Here is a 23,646-nt window from a genome sequence, read left to right on the forward strand (position 1 = left end):
TTCCCCTCTGGCAGTCACAGCCCTAGTTCCTACCTTACTCACCTCTCACCCGGACTGCCTCCATTCTTCCCTCGGATCCTCTGAGCTCAGATCTTTTGACTTTAGGCCTAATACTCTACTCACCTTAGAGTTCTCTAAATTTATTCCAAATTCACCTAGATTTATTGGTTTACTTCTCTTGAATGTCAGAAGAAAAAGTAGCAGAATGGACATCAGATGTCAGGAGAAGGGTTCTAGCCCAGATTGAAGTTGTGTAAACTGGAGCGAATCATCTCTCAAGGCCCTGGTATCATCATTTGTAAAATGAGAGAGTTGGACTAGAGGGATGGTGTCAAACTCCAATAGAAACAGGAAGCTAACTATAGGTAGGAATTCCCACCAGCAAATGATGACTTAGAAAGCCACATAGTAACATAATGTATGAAAAAAATTGATATTTTATTATATTGGTTTTGTTAGATATTCCTTAATTATAGTTTAATCTGATTTTTGGTACACTTGGGAGTGTTGAGCACTCTGCTTTTCCTTTAGATTATACATGATCCTTGAGATTGTTTCCATAGAAAATGCTATTTCTACTCCCTCTACCCTAGTTAAAAATGGACTACTGACTATTCCTGTGCATTATATGCCTTTTCCTGTCTCTCTAACTTTATGCTGCACCCACACCTGGAATATTCCCCCCCCCCCATGTCTGTCTTCTAAAATCCTGCTTCTACTTTTAAGGATTGGTTCCCTTGGTCTTCTCTGTGACGCCTTCACTGATGACCCCAGATAATGATGCTTTTTTTTCTTTCTTCTGAATTCTTAGAATACTATACTTCTGTCATTCCACTTCCTTGTTACTCATATGCCTTGTATTGTTGTTACTCATATGCATGTCTTATCTGTTCTGCTATATTATATGATTCTTAAAAGAATGGATTTTTTTCCCCAGGCATCTTTGTATTTTTTGTAGCACATTGCATATTTTAAAAATATCAAATGGGTGAGTAAAATTGGTTTTAGAAAACATGTGCATGTGTGTGCGTGTTTGCACATATATACACACACAAGCAAGAAATAAAGAATAAAAAAGACAGGGAAAATTGAGATTACTATGTATTAAGGCAATTTTGGTAGCTACAATCGGTGATAGGTAATCCAACCCAAAAATAATGTTTTCTGAGCATTATTATTATTATTATTTTTTTTTTTTAAATTCATTTTTCCAAATTATCCCCTCCCATCCTCCACTCCCTCCCCCCCCCCCATGGGCAGGTAATCCCATACATTTTACATGTGTTACAATATAACCTAGATACAATATATGTGTGTAAATACCTTTTTCTTGTTGCACATTAATTATTAGCTTCCGAAGGTATAAGTAACCTGGGTAGATAGACAGTAGTGCTAACAATTTACATTCGCTTCCCAGTGTTCCTTCTCTGGGTATAGTTATTTCTGTCCATCATTGATCAACTGGAAGTGAGTTGGATCTTCTCTATGTTGAAGATTTCCACTTCCATCAGAATACATCCTCATACAGTATTGTTGTTGAAGTGTATAGTGATCTTCTGGTTCTTCTGAGCATTATTTTAAATAAGAAAACATTTAGTCTCCGGTACAGTTTCTATCTTTTGTGTCACTTAACCTTTGCTCAACCACTTCTAGTGATGAAGAGCTCACTACCCTAAATGGATTACATTTTTTTTTTCTTTTAATTAAAACTTTTTGTTTTTGTTTTGCTGAGGCAATTGGGGTTAAGTGATTTGCCCAGGGTCACACAGCTAAGAAGTATTAAGTGAGGTTGGATTTGAACTCAGGTCCTCCTGACTTCAGGGCCAGCTCTCTATCCACTTAATTAAAGGTTTTTATTTTCAAAATATATACATGGATGATTTTCAACATTCACCCTTACAAAATCTTGTGTTCTAAAATTCCCCCCCCCTTCTCCCACGCCCTCCCCTAGACAGTAAGTAATCCAATATATGTTAAACATGTACAATTCTATACATATTTCCATATCATGCGGCTCAAGAAAAATCAGATCAAAAAGGAAAAAAATGAGAAAGAAAACAAAATGCAAGCAAACAACCACAAAAAGAATAAAATATTATGATGTGATCCACAATCAGTTCCCATAGTCCTCTCTCTCTGGGTGCAGATGGCTCTCTTCATCACAAGACCATTCGAACTGGCTTGAATCATCTCAATGTTGAAGAGAGCCACGTCCATCAGAATTGATCCTCATACAGTATTGTTGTTGAAGTGTATAATGATCTCCTGGTTCTGCTTATTTCACTCAGCATCAATTCATGTAAGTTTCTCCAAGCCTCTCTGAAATCAATGGATTACATTTTTGAAAGCTCTTAATGGTTAGAAAGTGCTTTCTAATTTTGAACCAAAATCTTCCAACCTATAACTTCTAAACATTGTTCCTAATTGTGTCCATTGGTTCTACATAAAAGTGACAGCCCTTCAGATTTTTGAAGATATCTATCATGTCCTTTTTGTTCTATTTATGCTTCAGGCCAAAAGTCCCCAATTCCTTTAGTTTCTCTTCATATGCTATGATTTCTAGTTTTATGACCAACTTGGTCACCCTCTTCTAGATGTGCTCTAGTTCATTAGTGTTCCTTTTAATATTTAGTACTCAGAATTAAATATACATTCTTAATATGTGGACAATTTGCTTTTCCACATAGGAACATACTTTAAAACTGGAAGAACTTTTGAGGCTATTGAGTCTTTTATGTAGTCTAGAATTTAATTACTTTTGTTGGATGCAATCCTGCTTTTTGCTGCATATTGCATAGGAGTGGGTGGAAAATTTTTTATAAGCCTTAAAACTCAATTTAAATATATGTTATTATTTCCAAACCAGGTCTTTCCTCTTCTATACGTGTATGCTGAATTTTTTTGAACTCAGATTTCTAAGAAACAATTTCCTTTTCAAATTCTTAATTCATTGACTAATTATTGACTGAGGTATTTTGGAATTGCAACTGTTAGGTTTGTCTCTAAATTAAATATTGAAACCATGAAGTGAAAGAACTGAGGTCCTAATTTTGGTTTCACAGATTATACTTAGAAAGGACAAAAAAGTTTTGAAGTTTTTTCATTTTCCTTAATATTTTTATTTAAACTTTTGAATTCCAAATTCTTTCCTTCTCTCACTTTCTGCCTTCCTTCCTTCCTCCTCCTTGAGATGGTAAGCTATCAGATATAGATTATACATGTTCAATTATGTAAAAAATTTCCATATTCATTTTGTCCAAGAAGATTCAAAAGAAAAAAAATGAAGTGAAAAATGTATCCTTCAGTGTATCTTCAATCAATATCAATTCTTTTTTTGGAGGTAGATAATATGCTTCATTATTAGCCCTTTGGGATTGTCTTGGATTATTGTATTGTTGGGAATATATCTTTTCTTTTGTAATAACTTTAGTGCTTTGTTGCATTTTTTTGCTTTTTTTCCCTTCCCTCTTGCTAGTTTTATTTCCATCCTAGTAGCCCCTTCCTGATACCTATCCTTTGCCCCTGGGTAGGCCATCTGGAAGTAAAGCAGGACAAGTCTGGGCACCAGAAGGATCTACTGCTTTCAAGTGCTTGATCTCAGCTCGGTTCTGTGCTGCCCTCCTGAGTAATATTTCTGACTGTGATGAAACATTCAACTACTGGGAACCAGTAAGTTATTTCTTGGTCTTTTAGGTTTTTTTTGAAGATTATTTTGTGTGTGTGTGTGTGTGTGTGGATACATGTGTGTTTCCATGTTCTTCATCAGTTGCATGGTGCTTTATTATGGAAAAGATTGTTTTACAAAATTATCCAAAATGAAAATGTAATGCAAATATTATGAAAATAGTTTCATTTGCTCTCTTAATTAGTACACAGTGATACATGAAAAAAAGAATCCAGGCACAATACCTTACCAAAAACAAAGGGAGGAATCCCATGCTGGAGGTTACATAGTTTAAAATTTACTTAGGGATGGATTTTAAAGATATCTTAAAAGAATGAGAGTAAGGAGGAAATATAGTATTTTTTAAAAAGTGATTGAAATAACATCAATAATTACCAACACTTATGCTTATTTTATTTTATTTTTACAGTATTGGAGTCTTATTCATTAATTTAGGATATCTCTAATGAAAATCTGATCAGGAAACAGACTGATTTTTGTAGAAGATTGCTGCAGACAGTATTTTCATGGTAACACATTGATTGACAGATAATAAAAACACTAATAATAATTAACATTTATAAAGCACATACTATGTGCTAGGTGCTTTATAAATATCTCATTTGATGCTCTCAATAACTGAGAATTATTTGCTGTTATCATCTCCTTTTTGCCCAATGTTCTATCTATGTGCCATTGCCTAATATATGGAATATGCTTATGTGTTTATTGTTCATTGATCACTGCCCCCCCCCCCACCAAAAAAAAAAAATTGACCTGAAATAACCAAGTGAAGTGCTAGGTGTTAGTCTGGGCTGATAGTCAGGAAGATCTAAGTTCAAATTATTAGGCTTTGATGATTTACTTGCTTTTTTCCAAATGTAAAATGTGGAGAATATTAACACCTACCTTCCAAGATTGTTGGGAGAAACAAATGAGATCATATTTGGTAAGTGCCATACACAGTGCATGGCACATAGTAGGTGTTTTAATAAATGCTTGTTTTCCCCCTTCTCCCACTCCCTTTTCCCATACACATATTAAGTGGGAAGGCAAATTTTTGACGAATGTAATAGCAAAGATAATTTCTTTAGTAGTCCTTATATTATTTACATTGGGTAGCTTACAGAACAGGGATCCATATTTGCATTGTTTGTCAGTGTTCTATACCAGGGCTTCTTAAATTTTTTTCCTCTCATGACCTCTTTTCACCCAAGAAATTTTTATATGACCCTGGGTATATAGATATATAAAATAGGTATACCAATCAAGAATTTACTGATAATAAATCATAAAAGAAATTTATTTTAAAATAATTCTTTGGTATATATATAATTTTTCCATTTATTAAAGATGAAAGAAAATTTGAATACTAATTGAATACCAATGAGATGGATGTACTTGTTTATTTTTACAAGAATTAAATATTGGTGGAATATTTGATGCTTTTCTCCACATTCAGTTACACAATTTCATATGGGGTTACAACTCACAGTTTAAGAAATTTTGTTCTTGTTATATACCATGAAAGAAATAAGTTAATTGGCACCTCTCCAGGAAAAAGTTAGTTTTTTACAGGGTTTTAAACCTGTGGCATATGATTCCATTATCTGGAAATAATTAGGGTGTGAGGTGGGTTGCTCATCACACTTATAGCAGCTATTACAAACCTATTCATCCTTTCTCAAGCCTCACACTTTCAGTTGACAACCTCATTTCATATTTATTTGAAAATAAAAAACAAACAATAAAAAAAAAAGTTTTGTTCTATACAGAGTTAAAATGGAAGATGAATTCCTTATAAGTTGTGAAGATATCTGGATGCTTCTCTTTATGCATGACACTGAATTGACTTTGAGCCCTAGAATACTTGAGGGCCTATAACCCTCTATAGAAATTGATCTAGCAATCTATATTGGAAAAAACTAATGGATAAAGAATATATTTTACTCAGATGGTGACATATGTTTGGATAGGGAGTCACTAGTTCCATCTATCTTAGATGGGTATTGCAGACGTACAGTGAGCTGGACCTAAAAATAGAGGACAGGCAAGACTGTTTTTGGGGATTTTCTTAGGGTTCCTAAATACGAATCCCAAATTATTTTGCTACCAAAACACATTTAAAAATATATATTATCCCTGTGCTCTGTGTAGCTCTGAATCATAGAACACTATAAATATCAGAAAAGTAAAGATTCAAGTTTTCCCTGAGGACAGTGGAAATTCATGGTAAGTATATGAGAGGTGCATACCCAGTGCTTCATGAAGGAAATGGCTGTTGCTTATTACCAAAGATTACTTGTGGACATATATTGGGAGAGAGGGGCAGCCCAGGGATAGTAACAGACAGGGTAATAGGCAGACAAGCAGGCTAGCTATTGCATTGGTATCCATAAAAAATTAAAATACCTAGAAGGCTCTCTATATATTGTGTAAATCTTCTTTGAAGGATTTCAGACTTGGATAATCTTGGGCAAGTGACTGGGGACAGTTCATTGAGGCAACCTGAATGAGGGTTGTTTTTGTGAGTTAGGTGTAGGATTTTTAAAATGAGGAGACTTGATTAGTTTCGCTCTTCTTTTTCCAAATTCTGTTAGTGCAATAAATAGAGTGCTGGGCGTGGAATCAGGAAGACCTGAGTTCAAATTCAGCTTCATACACTTGCTAGTAATACCCCCTTGGGAAATTCACTTAATCTATTTTTGTTTCAGTTGCCTTAACTATAAAATGGGGATAATAAAAGCTGTAAGAATTAAATGAGATAATATTTGTAAAAATGCTTAGTGTAGTGTCTGGCTCATAGTAGTAAATGCTTATTTCCTTCTCCTTCCCTTCCTTCCGAATAAATAATTATGTGATATGCCAGCATCTCCATTAGAAACAGAAAAAAGGAGAAAACTCCCACTTAAATTTAGTTGTTCAAATGAAATTTATTGAGGGATATTTTTTTCAGCCGGCTGGTGATCGGAGGAAAACTGAAATCCTTCACATTTACATAGAATTAAGGGTTGTGTGACAGCTGCAGTCTGTTGCTGAGCTTCCTCTTATGAAAAGAAATAATTCCATCTCCAATGTGAACAGGGATGTGCCTTCACTTTTGAGGAATTCTAAGGGGATGCTTGGTAGGGAAATAAGGCATTACCAGTTGACCTCTATTTCCAGATTAATGCTCTTGGAATTTTTGAGCATTGTAATTGCTTGAAGGGAATGAGAAGCATAATATTTCTACCCTAGTTACTTGAGGACTAATAATGAGGAGGATGTAAAAGTTATTTTCCATCATCTAAGATGCAGTGAAGCTATATGAGGGCAAGTTGTATGCTTATGGCGGACACCTTGTTTGATTTTAAGAGTGTAAGCAAATACAGCAAGTTCAAATGCCAAACATATCATGCCTAAAAGACGATTTTATGAAGAACTCACATTAGGCAAGCAGCTGATCAGAAAAAGTGATACAAAGAAACTCTCAAAGTATCTCTTAAGAACTTTGCAATTGATTATGTGACATGGGAGATACTGGCACAGGACCGTGCAGCATGGTGAACCCTCTTCAGTAGCTCAAAAGAAACACAAGATGCACATATTTAGAGAATGCACTCCATCTGTTCACATGGAATATTTGTGTTCAACCTGCGGCAAAACATTCAGAGCTCTTGGTCTGTTGAGCCACAGTTGGACACCCTGGAGCTTGATTCTAACATAGTGATGTCATTTTAGTTCTCTTCAAGAACGAAGGTCAACAACATTGTATCAAAATCAATAATTAAAAGATTCATAGTAAAATAATCAAAGGGCTTTTGAGCACCCAAAAGCAGGATATTCTATATTCTTACAGTATTCTATTTCCTAAACCTTCTACCATGATGGTTTCCTCTGGCCTTTGTCTAAAACTAGCCTTAGCTGCCAAAATTCTGTATAGATTTTCAGCTTTACATATTTTTTTAACCATTAATTCATAGATTTACTAAGAAGCTCTTCATGTCACCATATATCCTCATGAGAATGAGTTTTGGCCTGCAAACCTTCAGTTCATTTCTCTGTTTTGGAATTTTAGATGCACTACCTCGTCTATGGGAATGGATTTCAGACATGGGAATATTCCCCAGCTTATGCTATCCGATCCTATGCTTACCTGTGGCTTCATGCCTTACCAGCTGCATTCCATGCAAAAGTCCTTCAAACTAACAAGGTAAGACCAGGTCTAACCTGAAGTACTTGTCTTTGAGGGTCAAAACAACTGAATTTTTTTTTAAACTAAAAACTATACTCTAAGGCAGAGTTTTAGATAAGGTGTAAGGGCCTAGGGCTTTGAGGTAAGTGCATGACAGTGGCATAAAGAGCAGTGATCTTTAGGGAAAATCTTGTACTGCAGAGGAAGGATTAAATGGAATGGAGGCTGGTTTGGAAGGTAGTGACAGCTGTCCAAATTTGAGGTAATTAAGTTCTAATCCAGAATAGTAGTTCTAGCTGTATATTTTAATTATTTTCCTTCTAATGTTTGAAGTTTGTCAGAGGAAAGACAATAGATATATTGTTTATATTTATTGAGCCTCAATAAATCATCCATCAATCAATATTTATTGCTGGCTGTAACTCACTCTTTCTTGAGTCATGAAAGTTAAGATTCATATCTTTTTTAGTTCATCGTGAAATAAGTTTCTTTTTGTAAAAGGTACAGTTTGGCAAAAGCAGTAGAATGTTCTCAGAGAGTTTGTTTGCATTTAACTAATCTGCTATGATTTCAAACTCAGCAACTCTAAAACTGAATTAATTATCTTCTGTCCTAAAACTCACTATTTCCCAGTTTCTGTCACTAGTATCTTCTTTTGGTTCTCAAATGTTTTGAAGTATTAGAACCTTACACATAAACAAAACTTAGTTGAAATCCTATTTATGCCCTCTGAAGCAAAGCAGGCAGTGTGCATGCTTTCCCTCTTCTAGGTGATAACTTGTGAAATATCTTTTTTTCCTCCCATTTAATAGTATTTTATTTTTTCCAATTACCTGTAAAGATAGTTTTCAGCATTCATTTTTGTAAGATTTTGGATTCCAAATTTTTTTCTTCTTCCTTCTTTCTTTCTCCCTAGTACAGCAAGCAATCTGATATAGGTTATATGTGTACTCATTAAACATATTTCCATATTAGTCATGTTGTGAAAAAAAAAAAAAAAATCATAAGGAAAACCAAGAAAGAGAAAAAACGAACTAAAAAAGAAAATAGTTTGTTTTGGCAGAAGAAGACTACATTCTCCGAAAGTCTCTGACAGATCCCTGCCTTATCTACCATATTTCTAGAAGTGATGTCTTCAGTCCTCCGAGTTCTAGTGATTTACATTTTTAATTGTTTTGGAAAACTGCCTCATGAAAGGTTCAGTTACTAAAGGCTCCCAAGAAAAATATATAGATGCCTTTCTTGAAATAGGATGCTAGCTTGCTCAGCTCCCTTTATATTCTTAATGTATAGACTTTTGTCAGAGCCCTAACACAAACAAGGCTATTAGCCATGAAAAGGTCTTAAGTAGAAATCTGGCTTCAACCACTTGGTACTTCTTCCATCTTCTGTACTATTATACTTACTTATATGCCATTCATACTGAAAAGATAGTCCCTACCTAATTTCATTACTCTTGATTTAATAGTCTCTAACTTCTCAATGGAGGATCACAGATTTGGAACTGGGAGGGGTCTCTATGGAGAGGATAAGTGACTCGTCTGATGTCACTAAGTAGTAAATGGCAGAATTGTGATTTTTGAATACTTGCTTTCAAATTTATTATTCTTACCCCTACCAAACAGTTTAACTCAATGAGGCCAACATGATTGTTGGCTATAATTGCTTTATGAGAGGGAAGTCTTGGATGTGATATGAAGTCTTGTATGATGTTTCACAGTGATTTTAATTTTCCCCTATTCTTATAAGCCATATTTGGAGGTAATTTAATTTGATTACATTTTTACTTTTAAACTTCTGAGAGTTTATTTTAAAATTTGCTGCTTTTTGTTTATGAATGGCTTTGTAATTTTGCTAGAACTAATGGACCTCTTTTAAAAATAATATGTATAATCTGAAGGCCACTTGAAGTAAACTTATATTAAATACAGTCATTATTTTGTGTTTTTATTTTATTGAGAATTTTGGTTCTCAATCAGGAAGCATTTATTAAGTACTTACTAGGTGCCCATCCTTTTGTTATGCACTAGAGATATAAAGACAAAGACAAAACAATCTCTGCTTTCTTAATGGAGAGACAGCATGCTCAAATATAGGCATATATAAAACTCATACAAGAAAATCCAGGGCAAAGACACTAAGAGTTTAAGGAACCAGGAAAGATTTCACAGCTTCAAAATAAGTTTGTGGATTTCTTATGTAGAGTTGGAATCTGCTTTACTGTATCTACCTGTTGCACCAAGCAGAATTTTTATTTCTTCTCTACGTGACATTTCCCTCCTCTTTTGGCTTTTAAATCCTTTTACAATTTGATTCCAGTTTCCCTTTTCAGACTTAATTCAAAATACTCTCCCTTCATATTCAAATTTTAGCCGGACTGGCCTTCTGTGTGTTCCCTGTGCATTACTCTCCATTCCTAATTGTTATGCCTTTTACCTGGTCATCCCCCATGCTTGAAACACTTTCTCTTTTTACCATCTCCCCTTAGAATTTAGAATTTGGCTAGTTTCTGAACCTTCCAATGATTGGTACTGTCTTCTCTATTCCCAACTTTGTGTTTACTTAGTATTTAGTTATCTGTGGACATTTGTAGTCCCTTAGTGAAATGAAAACTACTTTATTTCATAGAATATTTAATTTTTTTGTCTTTGTAACCCTAGAAACTAATAGAATATCTTCCACTTGTAGATGCTTAATAAATGCTTATTGAATTCTCTATTATAGTCATTCAAATATTTGAAGATGGTGAGCATGACCCTTATAATTATTCTTTTTTGTAAAAAATCTAAATATCACTGTGACCTTCAGTGAATCCTTTTATACCTGGTTTCTAGTCCTCTTGTCATCCTGGGTGGAGCTTCAGCCGGTCAATGTCCTTCCTAAAATATGGTATATTAGTTATTATTATTCAATTGGAGGGATTATTTGCTCTGAAAATTGATGGTATTAATAAAGAAAATCAATGATATTCCAATCTAGAAGCACGTGTTACTCTAATTATGCTTTTCATTTTAAGTTAGTAGTCTCATTTTGAGCAGCTTAAAAGTTCTTTAGCAGATATAACTATGTAAATGCTTTATCAGCTATTTGACTTAACCTATATTATCCTATTTATTTTTTGAATTTTATTTTTCAAATTGTTTAAACTTATGTCTGTGACTTCTGTTTTTTGTTTTTTTTTCCCCCTGGATTTCTTTTAGGTTCTCGTCTTTTACTTTTTGCGATGTATCCTGGCTTTTGTGAGCTCTGTTTGTGAACTTTACTTTTATAAGTGAGTACAGAAAGCTTTGCTTGTAGAAAATCACTGTGTAGGATACCAGATGGAATGTACTATCCTCCTGACATGTGTGGCAGTGGCCAAAACTTGCCCTCACTCTTTTCCCTCTCTCCAATGCTTTTATCTTTGATGTGGTTTTTTAAAATTTAAAATAAGTTTGTTTTGGACAAAGAGTACTTGTGGTTATTGTTTTTCTTGTAATAAGATATCTGATTTTTATGTTGATCACCTTAGTTCTGTTTGTCTATATTCAGTAAACTTGTAGTCAGAAGATCTGGGATAAAACCTGGACTTTTCACAAGTTTTATGACCTTGGGCAAGCCTTAATCTGAAACAGGTTCTTGCTCCCATAGAGAGGAGACCAGGTAGCCTGGGAGGGCCTGTCACAATGGCATTCCATGTTTCTGCATGTAAGTAAAATGGGGATAATAAGATAGGTATCACCTTTAAAAAGTTGTTGGGAGGATTAGTATATGTGAATTTGCTTTGTAACTGCTATGTAGTATAGAAGTGTAAGGATTTTTTCATTTCTTTGACAATATAGGATGACATTTAAAAAAAAAAAAACTTAGTAGTTATATATGACTTTTCCCCTTTTGTCTTCAGTGTTAGTGGGCAGGTAGGTGCCACAGTGAAGGGTTTCTTTTCTCTGACACCACAACAGTATCGTCCATATCATCATTTGATGATTTAGTAATTGATAAAGCCTTATTGCGATCTTAGTGGGATAGGTTTTTAGAGGAGAATCTTATATTTTTTCTTTCTGTCCTCTAAGATCTTTAGTTTCCTGTCTGTTATTATAATTGTATCACTTTTAGTTTCTAGAAAATTGGACTCAGACAGATTAACTGTCTCAGTTAAACCCTCAGGTTGATGAGTTTGTCACAATGGTTCTATATTGTAATTCAGATTACTAGATCATCACTAATCAATGTAACAGGTTTTTATCTGATTTGAAATGGTTGTTCCTGAGGCCTGACATGTTTGATTTTTTTTTTTCCTTGCTCACAGGGCTGTGTGCAAGAAATTTGGCCTCCATGTGAGTCGATTGATGCTGGCATTTTTAGTTCTCAGCACTGGGATGTTTTGCTCATCAGCTGGTAAGAGAAAAGAGGATGATACATCTATAGAGACTTTGTTGCAATGCAAGAAAACACTTTGTTTTAGCGTAAGTTTAAAAAGCCAAGCCATAAGATTCTTTACGAGATAACATTAACCCCAAACTTTCCTGTACAACATTGGGATGTAAGAATATACCTTTGTGATTCTCCATGAGGGAATATTTTCTTCCAGGAAAAACTTGTCTCTGATTGTGAATGAAAATCTTTTCCCAAGATTATTTGAGATTAATGTAAGAAACCAAAGGTATAGTTTTTGTTTGTTTTTGGTTTTAGAGCTATAGTTAATAATGAGGGCTTTGGTTTAGAAAATTCTGAATCAGCCTTCCTGGATTTGTGTAGATGTCTCTATCCTTTCTCACTACATATTAGCAAATGGAGTTGTCAGCCCTCTATTCACCAATATTAAGCCCCCTTTGTCTGGAAAATCTGCTCTTCCGAATATTTTACAATCCTTTATGAGTTGCTCCCAAAATTAGCTTTTGGTAAAGGTGCCAGGATTAAATTTGACTTTGTACATTGCAGTTAAGAATGTTATGGTATTAAAGTTATCCTTTCAGTCAGAGCCAGGATTAGAACATTGATCCCCTGAGCTTTTTGCTGAGCTCCTTGCTGAGCTCTTCATTCAGTTCTTATTGGAATTGGGTACTAATTATTACTTCCCTTTTGACTAGGTAGAGCAGGAGATAAGTAGCAAGAAAAGCAAGAATTGTCCTTTGAGGAGCCCTGTGGTATATCAGGAACAATTGGCATATTACTTCATTACCAAATGGAGCAAAATGTAAGCAGTCTTCACTTCAGATACTGAACAAAAGCTCTGGTAGAATGCCATTAGCTCACTAAGTGAAGCTTTCTATCAGGGAAAGCCTGCTCCCCAGCTAGAGAAAGACAGTTTGTAGCTAAGCCCCCCACTGACTGCAGCTGTATAGGACCTGGATTTAAACTTGGCTTTGCACTTTCATTTAAGTTACTTCACCTTTGAGGACCTCAATTTCCCTATTCTCAAAATGAGCAGGTGAGACTAGTTAATTTGTAAAGTTGCTTTGAGCTCTTAAATATGACATCGTGCTGCTATTATTAGAAGCTTCCTGGGGGAAGGTACCCAGTTTTCTGATATGATAAGTGTGTCCAGAAGCTAAAGTATTCATATCATTGGATTCAGGATGACAATGGGTTGGACTTGCCAAACCTCTGTGCTCTGGAAAAGCCCTTCTGTATAGCACTTGTAACTACTAGGAAGTTACATGTTTGGACCAGAGCAGCCCCAGGAAACTGGCAGAAGTCAACCCTCTGGGTTGCTGTTATGCTCGTGAAACTTTGATCCCAGAGTGCACGTGAAACCTGGGGACAATCCTGTGAATTTTGGAGGCACAATGAGTATGAATTGTAGGATGTGTCCAGTGGTCTTGGGCTTCTGTTGTGTTTGGTAAATGAGGAAAGAGTTAATTACTACTGAAATGGAGTTTTAAAAGAATTAGTGGTTCTTACTGTTTATTTGTTAATGTGGTCATGTCTAACATACTAACATAAAATAAACTCTTGTGGTTCTTTCTGCCTTGCAGCATATGATAGCATTTAACCTTAATGAAGATTTTTTATAAATTGTCTTAAGTCTTTATTTTTATCGTTGTTTTTGAAACATTTCCATACTTTTTCAGCTTTCCTTCCTAGCAGCTTCTGTATGTACACAACTGTGGTAGCTATGACGGGCTGGTTCATGGACAAGACCTCCATTGCTGTGCTGGCAGTAGCCGGTGGGGCTATCCTCGGCTGGCCATTTAGTGCAGCTCTTGGGTAAGAAGCTAAGTCAAATTCTTTTCCACCCTTCCATTCCCTGATCAGCAATCACACATCGAGTCTTAGTGCTTAGTTATGTCTAAACAGTCTGGGCAAGACAGAAGTCTGTAGAAGTCTGTAATTGGATCTATAATATAGCTGCAGTGTTGAAGAGGTCTTAATTTGGGACTTAGGTGCACCTTTATGATCCCTAGAAGGCCAATTTGGATCAATTCAACAGTATTTACTAAGTGCTGAAATGTGTTGGTACCTGTAAAGTAGTCATTGAGAGTACAGAGAAAGAAATGATGCTAGAGCTTACATTTTAGTCAGGAGAAGACTGGGATCTTGAAGTATGCAGAGTGGCACTAGATCTGACCAATCATTTCTGCCTGATATTTTCATTTAGCCATGAAATATTATGTTATATTATAGTATATTGATGTATTTTTTAAAAAAGGTACAGTATTTCTACAGAAGTAGAAGAAAAATTCTTTGTCCCCCAGAAATTTGCTATATAATTGGCATGAAGCAAGAAATATCTAGAGTGAGTTGTTAAATTCCTGGCTAGTCTCCAAATGGAACCAAATTAAAATATAATTGGGAAATATTTGACAAAAGAAAAATACAATATAGCATAGCTAATGTCAGTTTGTAGCCTGCCAGGATTCTATTTGAGTGTAACACCATCACTCTAGAAGACATTTGCTTTATATAAGCAAATGCATTATAAGTCGTAAAGACTAAACAGAATTGTTGATTAAATTAAAAGTAAAGAAAAATTCTTTGGGTGGTTGAAAAATTCTTTGAGTTTATTTGGAAAAATTTTATGAAATAGTTGAACTTCAATGGAAATTTAGACTCTTTTTTGGTAGAGAGAAATAGGGAAAATATTCCAAGTAGTGAGAACAATACCAGCCAAGTTATGGAGATAGAACTAAGTATCTTTTATTCTGAGCATGGAAAGAATACCTGTCTTCCTAGTGAGTTGAGGCTGATTTGTTAAGGAGTCTTATAGATGTTATCCAATAGGCAAAAAATCTGGTTGATGGACCATTTTAAAATTCCATGTTGAATAACTTAGATTTTACTTGATAGGGAACCAACCCATTGTGTGTGTGATGAGGATGGGGTGAAAAGTGCTTAATGAGGGGTCTCCATGAGAGAAATTGTCAAGTATGGGGGTAGAGTATGAGGGATTTCTATGGGAAGGGAATGAGGAGGAGAAGAAAGTAGGGTATCTTCACTTCTGTGGAAACCTTAATTCTTGAAGACATCCTACTTCAGTAACTCTCTGATTATAAACATCAAGTGAGGCAAAAAACAAGGAGAGTTCAACATTGTCATGGAGGAGATCCAGCAAAGTCCAAGTTGAAGAACTATTCCATGTTGGATGATGGTCTTTTTTAGATGACATCATTCTTTTTACATCAAAAGCTCCTAGATGATATTCAAAGCTACTCAAAAGAATTTGGCCAATTTTCTATAGAAGAAAAAAGAAACCAGCAGATAAAGAATAATTAGTGTTCAAATTTTGATGTATAGTTAGAAAGGCAATCTATAGAGTTACTCCAGTAGAATCTATGTATATGTGTGTGTATGTATGCATGCATGTTTAAAGAGTGACTTTGTTTTCTTTGGGAAATTGGGAAGCTACTTTAATATTATATTTTTCTCAAAAGCAAAAGCCCATCTTAATATCAGCAATATTTGTGCACCAAATGTCTGCAAGTCTCCAAAGAATTAAAATATGTATCACTCAGAGGTTAATGGAGAGGCACATGGCAAATGTTAGTATGAAGAATCACATAGTAAATAAAGAGCTTTATCTGGAGTAAAGAACATAACCCAAGAAATATATGATTGAAAAAGGAGGAGTAGGATGGATGAGTTGCAGTCTGTATCTTTGGGAGGGAACATCCACATTAGGGAACTAATAAATTCATTTGAGTTAGATAATCAAGTGGATGTACTTGAAAACTTTACTGAAACATGGATAAATTTTTCATTTTTTGTCATTAATTTAGTCATCAATAGATAATTGTTAAAGTCAGAAAAGTGGTTGGAGTGCCTACTCCAAGGAAATAAACATAGAGGAAAACTAGAAGCTTTCTTTGAACAAGAATGTCTACAGTTGGATGGGAGAAGGAAGAAGTGAAGCAGACATGAGTCTTGAAGAATCAGAAGTACTAAAAAAGAATCAATACTGTTAGAAATAGCAAAATTATCTATGAAGGAGATGAAAGCTTAAGAAATAATTACATTAAGCTAGGAAGAAGCTGTTGGTAACTATAGAAGAAATTGCTGATCATTTAGGAGAGAGCATAGGATCTTAGATTTAGAGTTAGAAGAGAGCCAAGTTAAGTGGGGAAAATGAGGCTAAATGATTTGTCCAAGGTCATTGACACAGATATAAACTGTCAGGCAGGATTTGAACCCAAATTTTCCTCACTCCAAATCTTAACACTTTCTTTCCCAACACCCTGCTATCCTTCTAAAGTGTGGTAAAAAGGAAATGAAAGCAACAGCTATAGTTTTACTTGTTTGAGAAATTTAACTGAAAAGGAGATAAACAGCAGTTGTTAGAAGGAATATAATGAATAATCTATAAAAGGAGATCAGACACTCTGGGGTGCAGTAGATAGAGCAGTAGGCTGGGAATCAGGAAGACTTATCTTTATGAGTTCAAATTTGGGCTCAGGCTCTTGCTAGTTGTGTGCTGGGCAAATCACTTAACTCTGCTTCAATTTTCTTATCTGTAAAATGAGCTGGAGAAGGAAATGGCAAATCAGTCCAGTATCTTTGCCAAGGAAAGCACAACAGGGGTCATGAAGAGTTGAATGTAACTAAAAAGCTACAAGCATTTTTTGTATATAAATACAAATTTTGAGCAAGTTCCTACCTTAAAATTTACATTCTTTTTATTTTATTCTTTTGGAGGCAAATGGAGGTATGTGACTTGCCTAGGGTTACATAACTAGTAGGTGTCTTAGGCAGGATTTGAACTGCACGGTGATCTATCTATTGTGCCACCTAATTGTCCTAGTTTACAGTCTTTAAAAAATCTTATTTTGTTTTGATATCTTCATTTACCTTTACTTGTAATTTTGTCACTGAATCTATCCTTTGTAACAAAACCAAAAATTAATTTATTTATTAAGTACTTACCATGCTCAGAGTACTGTGCTAAGCTCTGAGGATATATAGAAAAGAAAAAAAACCTGGTTCTACCATTGAAGAACTCACATTCTAACATTAGAGATAACATTTAAACAGAGAGAGAGAGAGAGAGAGAGAGAGAGAGAGAGAGAGATAGGTGGATGAATAGATGAATAGATGGATGGATGTGTAAATGGATAGATAGATAATAATAAGAAAATAATCTAAAAAAAAATTAGATGAGTGAATGGCCAGGACTCCTATAGAAGGTGAGCATTGAGGAAGCCAAGGAAGCAGAAGTGATGGAGGAAAGCATTCCAGGTGTGGGGTTCAGTCATTAAGAAGGTTTACAATTTGAGGATAGAATGTTATTTGAGAAAACAGCAAAAAAAATCAATGTGGCTGGCTCCTAGAGTGCATGGACAGAAGTAAAATGTTAGAAGACAGCAAAGATAGGAAGGGGCCAAGCTGGGAAGGACTTTAAAAGGCAAACTAAGGATTTTCTTTTTGATTATGGAAGTAATGAGGAATCCCTGGAGTTTGTTGGATAGGGTTGTGTGTAATATGATCAGACATTCCCTTCTGTGAGATCATTCTGGCAGCTCAGTGGAGGATAGATTAGAGTGGGGAGTGACTTAAGAAAGTGACACTAGCCATCAGGTGATTTCAGTAGGGTAGATATGAGATGATGAGGTCCTATACCATGGTGGTAGTTGTGTGAGCAGATAGGAGGGGACATATACAAGTAATATTGTAAAGATAGAAACACTAGAACTTAGCAAATTGCATATGAGGTGAATCTAACATGGAACTTGTCAGTGTAGGGGACTAGGGAAATTTGGAGTAGGGGGAGCCTTAGAGGGAGAGATAATGAAATCTGCTTTGGACATGGTCTGTGAGAAACTTTGTAGATATTAAGAGTCTAAGGATATGAACAGACAATTTTCAGATGATGAAATTGAAACTATATCCACTCATATGAAAAAGAGTGTTCCAAATCACTACTGATCACAGAAATGCAAATTAAGACAACTCTGAGATACCACTACATACCTGTCAGATTGGCTAAGATGACAGGAACAAATAATGATGAATGTTGGAGGGGATGTGGGAAAACTGGGACACTGATACATTGTTGGTGGAGTTGTGAAAGAATCCAGCTATTCTGGAGAGCAATCTGGAATTATGCCTAAAAAGTTATCAAAATGTGCATACCCTTTGATCCAGCAGTGCTACTACTGGGCTTATATCCCAAAGAAATACTAAAGAAGGGAAAGGGACCTATATGTGCCAAAATGTTTGTGGCAGCCCTTTTTATAGTGGCTAGAAACTGGAAAATGAATGGATGCCCATCAATTGGAGAATGGTTGGGTAAATTATGGTATATGAATGTTATGGAATATTATTGCTCTGTAAGACATGACCAACAGGATGAATACAGAGAGGTTTGGAGAGACTTACATGATCTGATGCTGAGTGAAAAGAGCAGAACCAGGAGATCACTATACACTTCAACAATGAGATTGTATGAAGATATATTCTAATTGAAGTGGATATCTTCAACATAGAGAAGATCCAATTCAGTTCCAGTTGATCAATGATGGACAGAAATAGCTATACCCAGAGAAGGAACACTGGGAAAGGAGTGTAAAATGTTTGCACTATTGTCTTTCGGAATCCAATTCTTACTGAGCAACAAGAAATTTGGTTTTACACACATATATTGTATCTAGGATCTACTGTAACACATTTAATATATATGGGATTGCCTGTCATTTAGGGGAGGGAGTAGAGGGAAGGAGATTAAAATTTGGAAAAGTGAATACAAGGGATAATGTAAAAAAAATTACCCATGCATATGTACTGTCAAAAAAATTATAATTATAAAATTAATAAATTATCAAAAAAAAAAAAAAAGAAAAGAAAAGAAAAGAAAAGAAAGAGGACAATGAACAAATGGAAGATTAAAAAAAAAAAAAGATATTAAGAGCCTTTGGCTTTTCTTGTTTTGCCATATGCCAGTCTTCATTGTTCTTGCCTTTACTACTACTCCCAGTTCATCCAACTGTGGCCATGGCCAACTCTATCATGTACTTTGACATCATTGCCAATAATAACCACCTAGATGGAATTTTTTTCAAGCCATTTTCAATCAAGATTTCAAAAATAACAGAAAGTGTTCATGCTCTCAGCATTGGAGAGAAGGGATTTGGTTACAAGGGATCCAGCTTTTACAGGGTCATCATGTGGTAACTTCACAAGCCATAATGGCATTATAAGGAGAAATATGCTGATGATAACTTCATCACTAGTCCTAGTATCTTATTCCTGGCAAACACAAAAGCACCCCTGTTTTTCATCTCTTCTGCTAAGATTAATTGGATGGTTCCAAGAATGTGGTGTTTGACCAGGTAAAAGACAAAATATGAGCAATGTAGAAGCCATATACACTTCAGATTACATGATGTCAAGGCCAGAAAGGACATCACCATTGTTGAATACAGACAATCTGATAAATCTTTTCTTTCCTTTTCCTTTTTTGTCTTAAGCCATAAACCATTCTTCTGCAACTGGGCAGGGAACTTCCACTCTGTTCCCCTATCCTATAATCCTTGTACTTTCACTTCCTACAATTCTCTTTGGATTTCATTTCCCTTTTCCTTGTACAAGTCTAGCTAGATTGCAGAGTTAAATTTATTGTTATGAAATAAAAACATTAAACAAAAAAAGATGACTATCTAACTTCCTGACAATTAGGAACTTCCTAAAATGGAACAAGCTACTTTAGGAGGTCACTTTCCCCCTGATACAGGTTGCTATTAAGTAGTGGCTGGATAATAATTTTTTTTATTAATAATTTTTTATTATATATATATTTTTTATAATATTATCCCTTGTATTCATTTTTCCAAATTATCCCCCCCTCCCTCTATTCCCTCCCCCCGATGACAAGCAATCCCATACATTTTACATGTGTTACAATATAACCTAGATACAATACATGTGTGTAAATACCATTTTCTTGTTGCACAATAAGCATTAGATTCAGAAGGTACATGTAACCTGGGCAGACAGATATTAGTGCTAACAATTTACATTCACTTCCCAGTGTTTCTTCTCTGGGTGTAGCTACCTCTGTCCATCATTGATCAACTGGAAGTGAGTTGGCTCTTCTTTATGTTGAAGATTTCCACTTCCATCAGAATACATCCTCATACAGTATTGTTGTTGAAGTGTATAGTGATCTTCTGGTTCTGCTCATTTCACTCAGCATCAGTTGATGTAAGTTTCTCCAGGCCTCTCTGTATTCGTCCTGCTGGTCATTTCTTACAGAGCAATGATATTCCATAACCTTCATATGCCATAATTTACCCAACCATTCTCCAACTGATGGACATCCATTCATCTTCCAGTTTCTAGCTACAACAAAAAGAGCTGCCACAAACATTTTGGCACATACAGGTCCCTTTCCGCTCTTTAGTATTTCTTTGGGATATAAGCCCAGTAGTAGCACTGCTGGGTCAAAGGGTATGCACAGTTTGATAGCTTTTTGGGCATAATTCCAGATTGCTCTCCAGAATGGCTGGATTCTTTCGCAACTCCACCAGCAATGTATTAGTGTCCCAGTTTCCCCACATCCCCTCCAACATTCATCATTATTTGTTCCTGTCATCTTAGCCAATCTGACAGGTGTGTAGTGGTATCTCAGAGTTGTCTTAATTTGCATTTCTCTGATCAGTAGTGATTTGGAACACTCTTTCATGTGAGTGGATATAGTTTCAATTTCTTCATCTGAGAATTGTCTGTTCATATCCTTTGACCATTTATCAATTGGAGAATGGTTCGATTTCTTATAAATTAGGGTCAGTTCTCTATATATTTTGGAAATGAGACCTTTGTCAGAACCTTTGCTTTTAAAAATATTTTCCCAATTTGTTACTTCCCTTCTAATCTTGTTTGCATTAGTATTATTTGTACAGAAACTTTTTAGTTTGATGTAACCAAAATCTTCTATTTTGTGATCAATAATGATCTTTAGTTCTCCTCTGGTCATAAATTCCTTCCTCCTCCACAGGTCTGAGAGGTAGACTATTCTCTGCTCCTCTAATCTATTTATGATCTCATTCTTTATGCCTAAATCATGGACCCATTTTGATCTTAACTTGGTATATGGTGTTAAGTGTGGATCCATATCTAATTTCTGCCATACTAATTTCCAGTTTTCCCAACAGTTTTTTCCAAATAATGAATTTTTATCCCTAATGTTGATATCTTTGGGTTTGTCAAAGATTAGACTGCTATAGATGTACCCTTTTTTGTCCTTTGTATCTAATCTGTCCCACTGATCTACCGGTCTATTTCTTAGCCAGTACCAAATGGTTCTGGTGACTGCTGCTATATAATATAGCTTTAGATCAGGTACACTTAGACCACCTTCCTGACTTTTTTTTTCATTAGTTCCCTTGCAATTCTCGACCTTTTATTCTTCCATATGAATTTTGTTGTTATTTTTTCTAGGTCATTGAAATAGTTTCTTGGGAGTCTGATTGGTATAGCAGTAAATAAATAGATTAGTTTGGGGAGTATTGTCATCTTTATTATATTCGCTCGGCCTATCCAAGAGCACTGAATGTCTTTCCAATTATTTAAATCTGACTTTATTTTTGTGGCAAGTGTTTTGTAATTTTTCTCATATAATTCCTGACTTTTCTTTGGTAGATGGATTCCCAAATACTTTATACTCTCAACATTTGTTTGGCATGGAATTTCTCTTTGTATCTCTTGCTGTTGCATTTTGTTAGTGATATATAAAAATGCTGAGGATTTATATGGATTTATTTTGTATCCTGCCACTTTGCTGAAATTTTGAATTATTTCTAGTAGCTTTTTAGCAGAGTCTTTGGGGTTCTGTAAGTATACCATCATGTCATCTGCAAAAAGTGATAGTTTGATTTCCTCATTTCCTACTCTAATGGATAATAATTTTTTAGGCATGTTTTAGCGAATTCATGCTTCATTTGAAGCTAGATAATCCCAACATCTCTGTAAACCATAGGACTCTGTGATTCTAGAATTCTCAGAGTTATTGAGGTTACTATTAATTTAAGCTAAAGATACTCTCTTATTTGACTCAAAGGTCCATGATAAACAGAATTTCAGAGTTGTAAGAGATCTCAGAGATCATCTTGATATATTCTACTAATTCTTCATTTATTTAAAACATCCATGATGGGGGGCATATGATATCAAGCAACTCAAATTCTCATGAAATTCATCGTTATAATTTAGTATTCCTTATTACCATTTAGGTTTTATGAAAGAATCCCACAGAGATCTAAAAAAAAGACTGTTCACATACCAATTTTATTTCTTGCATCATAACTGTTAGAGTAATTCTACTCTTTCAACTCTATGAGAAGCATTTTTGAATCTAATCAATTATCTGGATTTCTTAATCTCTTGTATGGTGAAGTGAAAGAACAATAGTGGTGGAACCAATAAACATGGTTTTGTATCTTAGCTCAGACACTATCTGTGACCTGAGCTTCTCTGAACTTATTGCATTCATCTGTAAAACTGGGATAGCAATACCTGCCCCACCTATCACTTGGAGTTGTCTGATGATTGTCTGCTTTGCAGATCTCAAAATGCTATTTAAATGCCCATTATTATTATTGCTGTTTTTCTCAATCCCTGTTTCCCTGTTGAATGTTTATAGATTACCTATTGCCTTTGATTTGCTAGTCATGAAACGAAGATGGAAGAGTTTTCTTCACTGGTCACTAGTGGCTCTGATACTCTTTCTGGTGAGTCTTTTATTTCTACATTTGATTGTGTTAAATGGAAAAGTTGGAGAGCATTAAGAATTTGAAGGGGAGGAGAAGGTAGAACTCGGAGTCAAATTAATTTAGATACATATTGCCCTGCAGCTATTCAAATAATTAAGCAGTGACACAGTCCAGAAAAAGACATATATTAGAGATGAGAAGAGAACATAGAAACAAATAGAATTTTCTTGTTAACATGTGCTTTAAAATGTAAACAATGAGATCTTTTTTCTTGTTTGTGTATTTTGTTTTTGTTTGTGACTACAAACTGTGGAATAAAAGAGAAAATTAGTTAAATTAGGAGACATCAATCTGAGGCAAAACTATAGTCCTTGCAATCTCTATGCACATTCAGTATTGAAAGCCCTCTCAAATCTGGTACCTCCCCATCCAGACCTCATATTACTCTCTTCCACTAGTCTTAGCTTCAGCAAACTGAATGACTCCACGTCTTCTATTCAGCTCTTCTATTTTTCTGCCCTTTTGCCTCAGTCTACACCATTCCATAAGTCTGGAAAGCTCTCTCCTTTTCTCTTTGCCATTTGAAATACTTTTAAGACATACTAAATCCTTTAAGACATACCAGCCTTACCTATTTAAATTCATTTGTGCTAGCTTTATCTGTATATTTGATGTTACAAGTGTGTAAG

At 35.1% G+C, this 23,646-nt stretch overlaps 1 protein-coding gene across 2 annotated transcripts in view; it reads left to right on the top strand.

Moving 5' to 3' along the window:
- Window positions 1–23,646, top strand: part of ALG9 (ALG9 alpha-1,2-mannosyltransferase) — a 128,096-nt gene that overhangs the window by 1,129 nt on the left and 103,321 nt on the right. For both annotated transcript variants that reach the window (XM_074304281.1, XM_074304282.1), the window contains exons 2-7: window positions 3,531–3,669; window positions 7,722–7,856; window positions 11,039–11,109; window positions 12,127–12,215; window positions 13,892–14,027; window positions 22,888–22,975. In XM_074304281.1, the coding sequence (XP_074160382.1) occupies window positions 3,531–3,669; window positions 7,722–7,856; window positions 11,039–11,109; window positions 12,127–12,215; window positions 13,892–14,027; window positions 22,888–22,975 (658 nt within the window). The remainder of the gene's footprint in view (window positions 1–3,530; window positions 3,670–7,721; window positions 7,857–11,038; window positions 11,110–12,126; window positions 12,216–13,891; window positions 14,028–22,887; window positions 22,976–23,646) is intronic.

This window comes from Sminthopsis crassicaudata, chromosome 3, assembly GCF_048593235.1.
Source record: "Sminthopsis crassicaudata isolate SCR6 chromosome 3, ASM4859323v1, whole genome shotgun sequence".
In the NCBI taxonomy this organism is placed as follows: domain Eukaryota; kingdom Metazoa; phylum Chordata; class Mammalia; order Dasyuromorphia; family Dasyuridae; genus Sminthopsis; species Sminthopsis crassicaudata.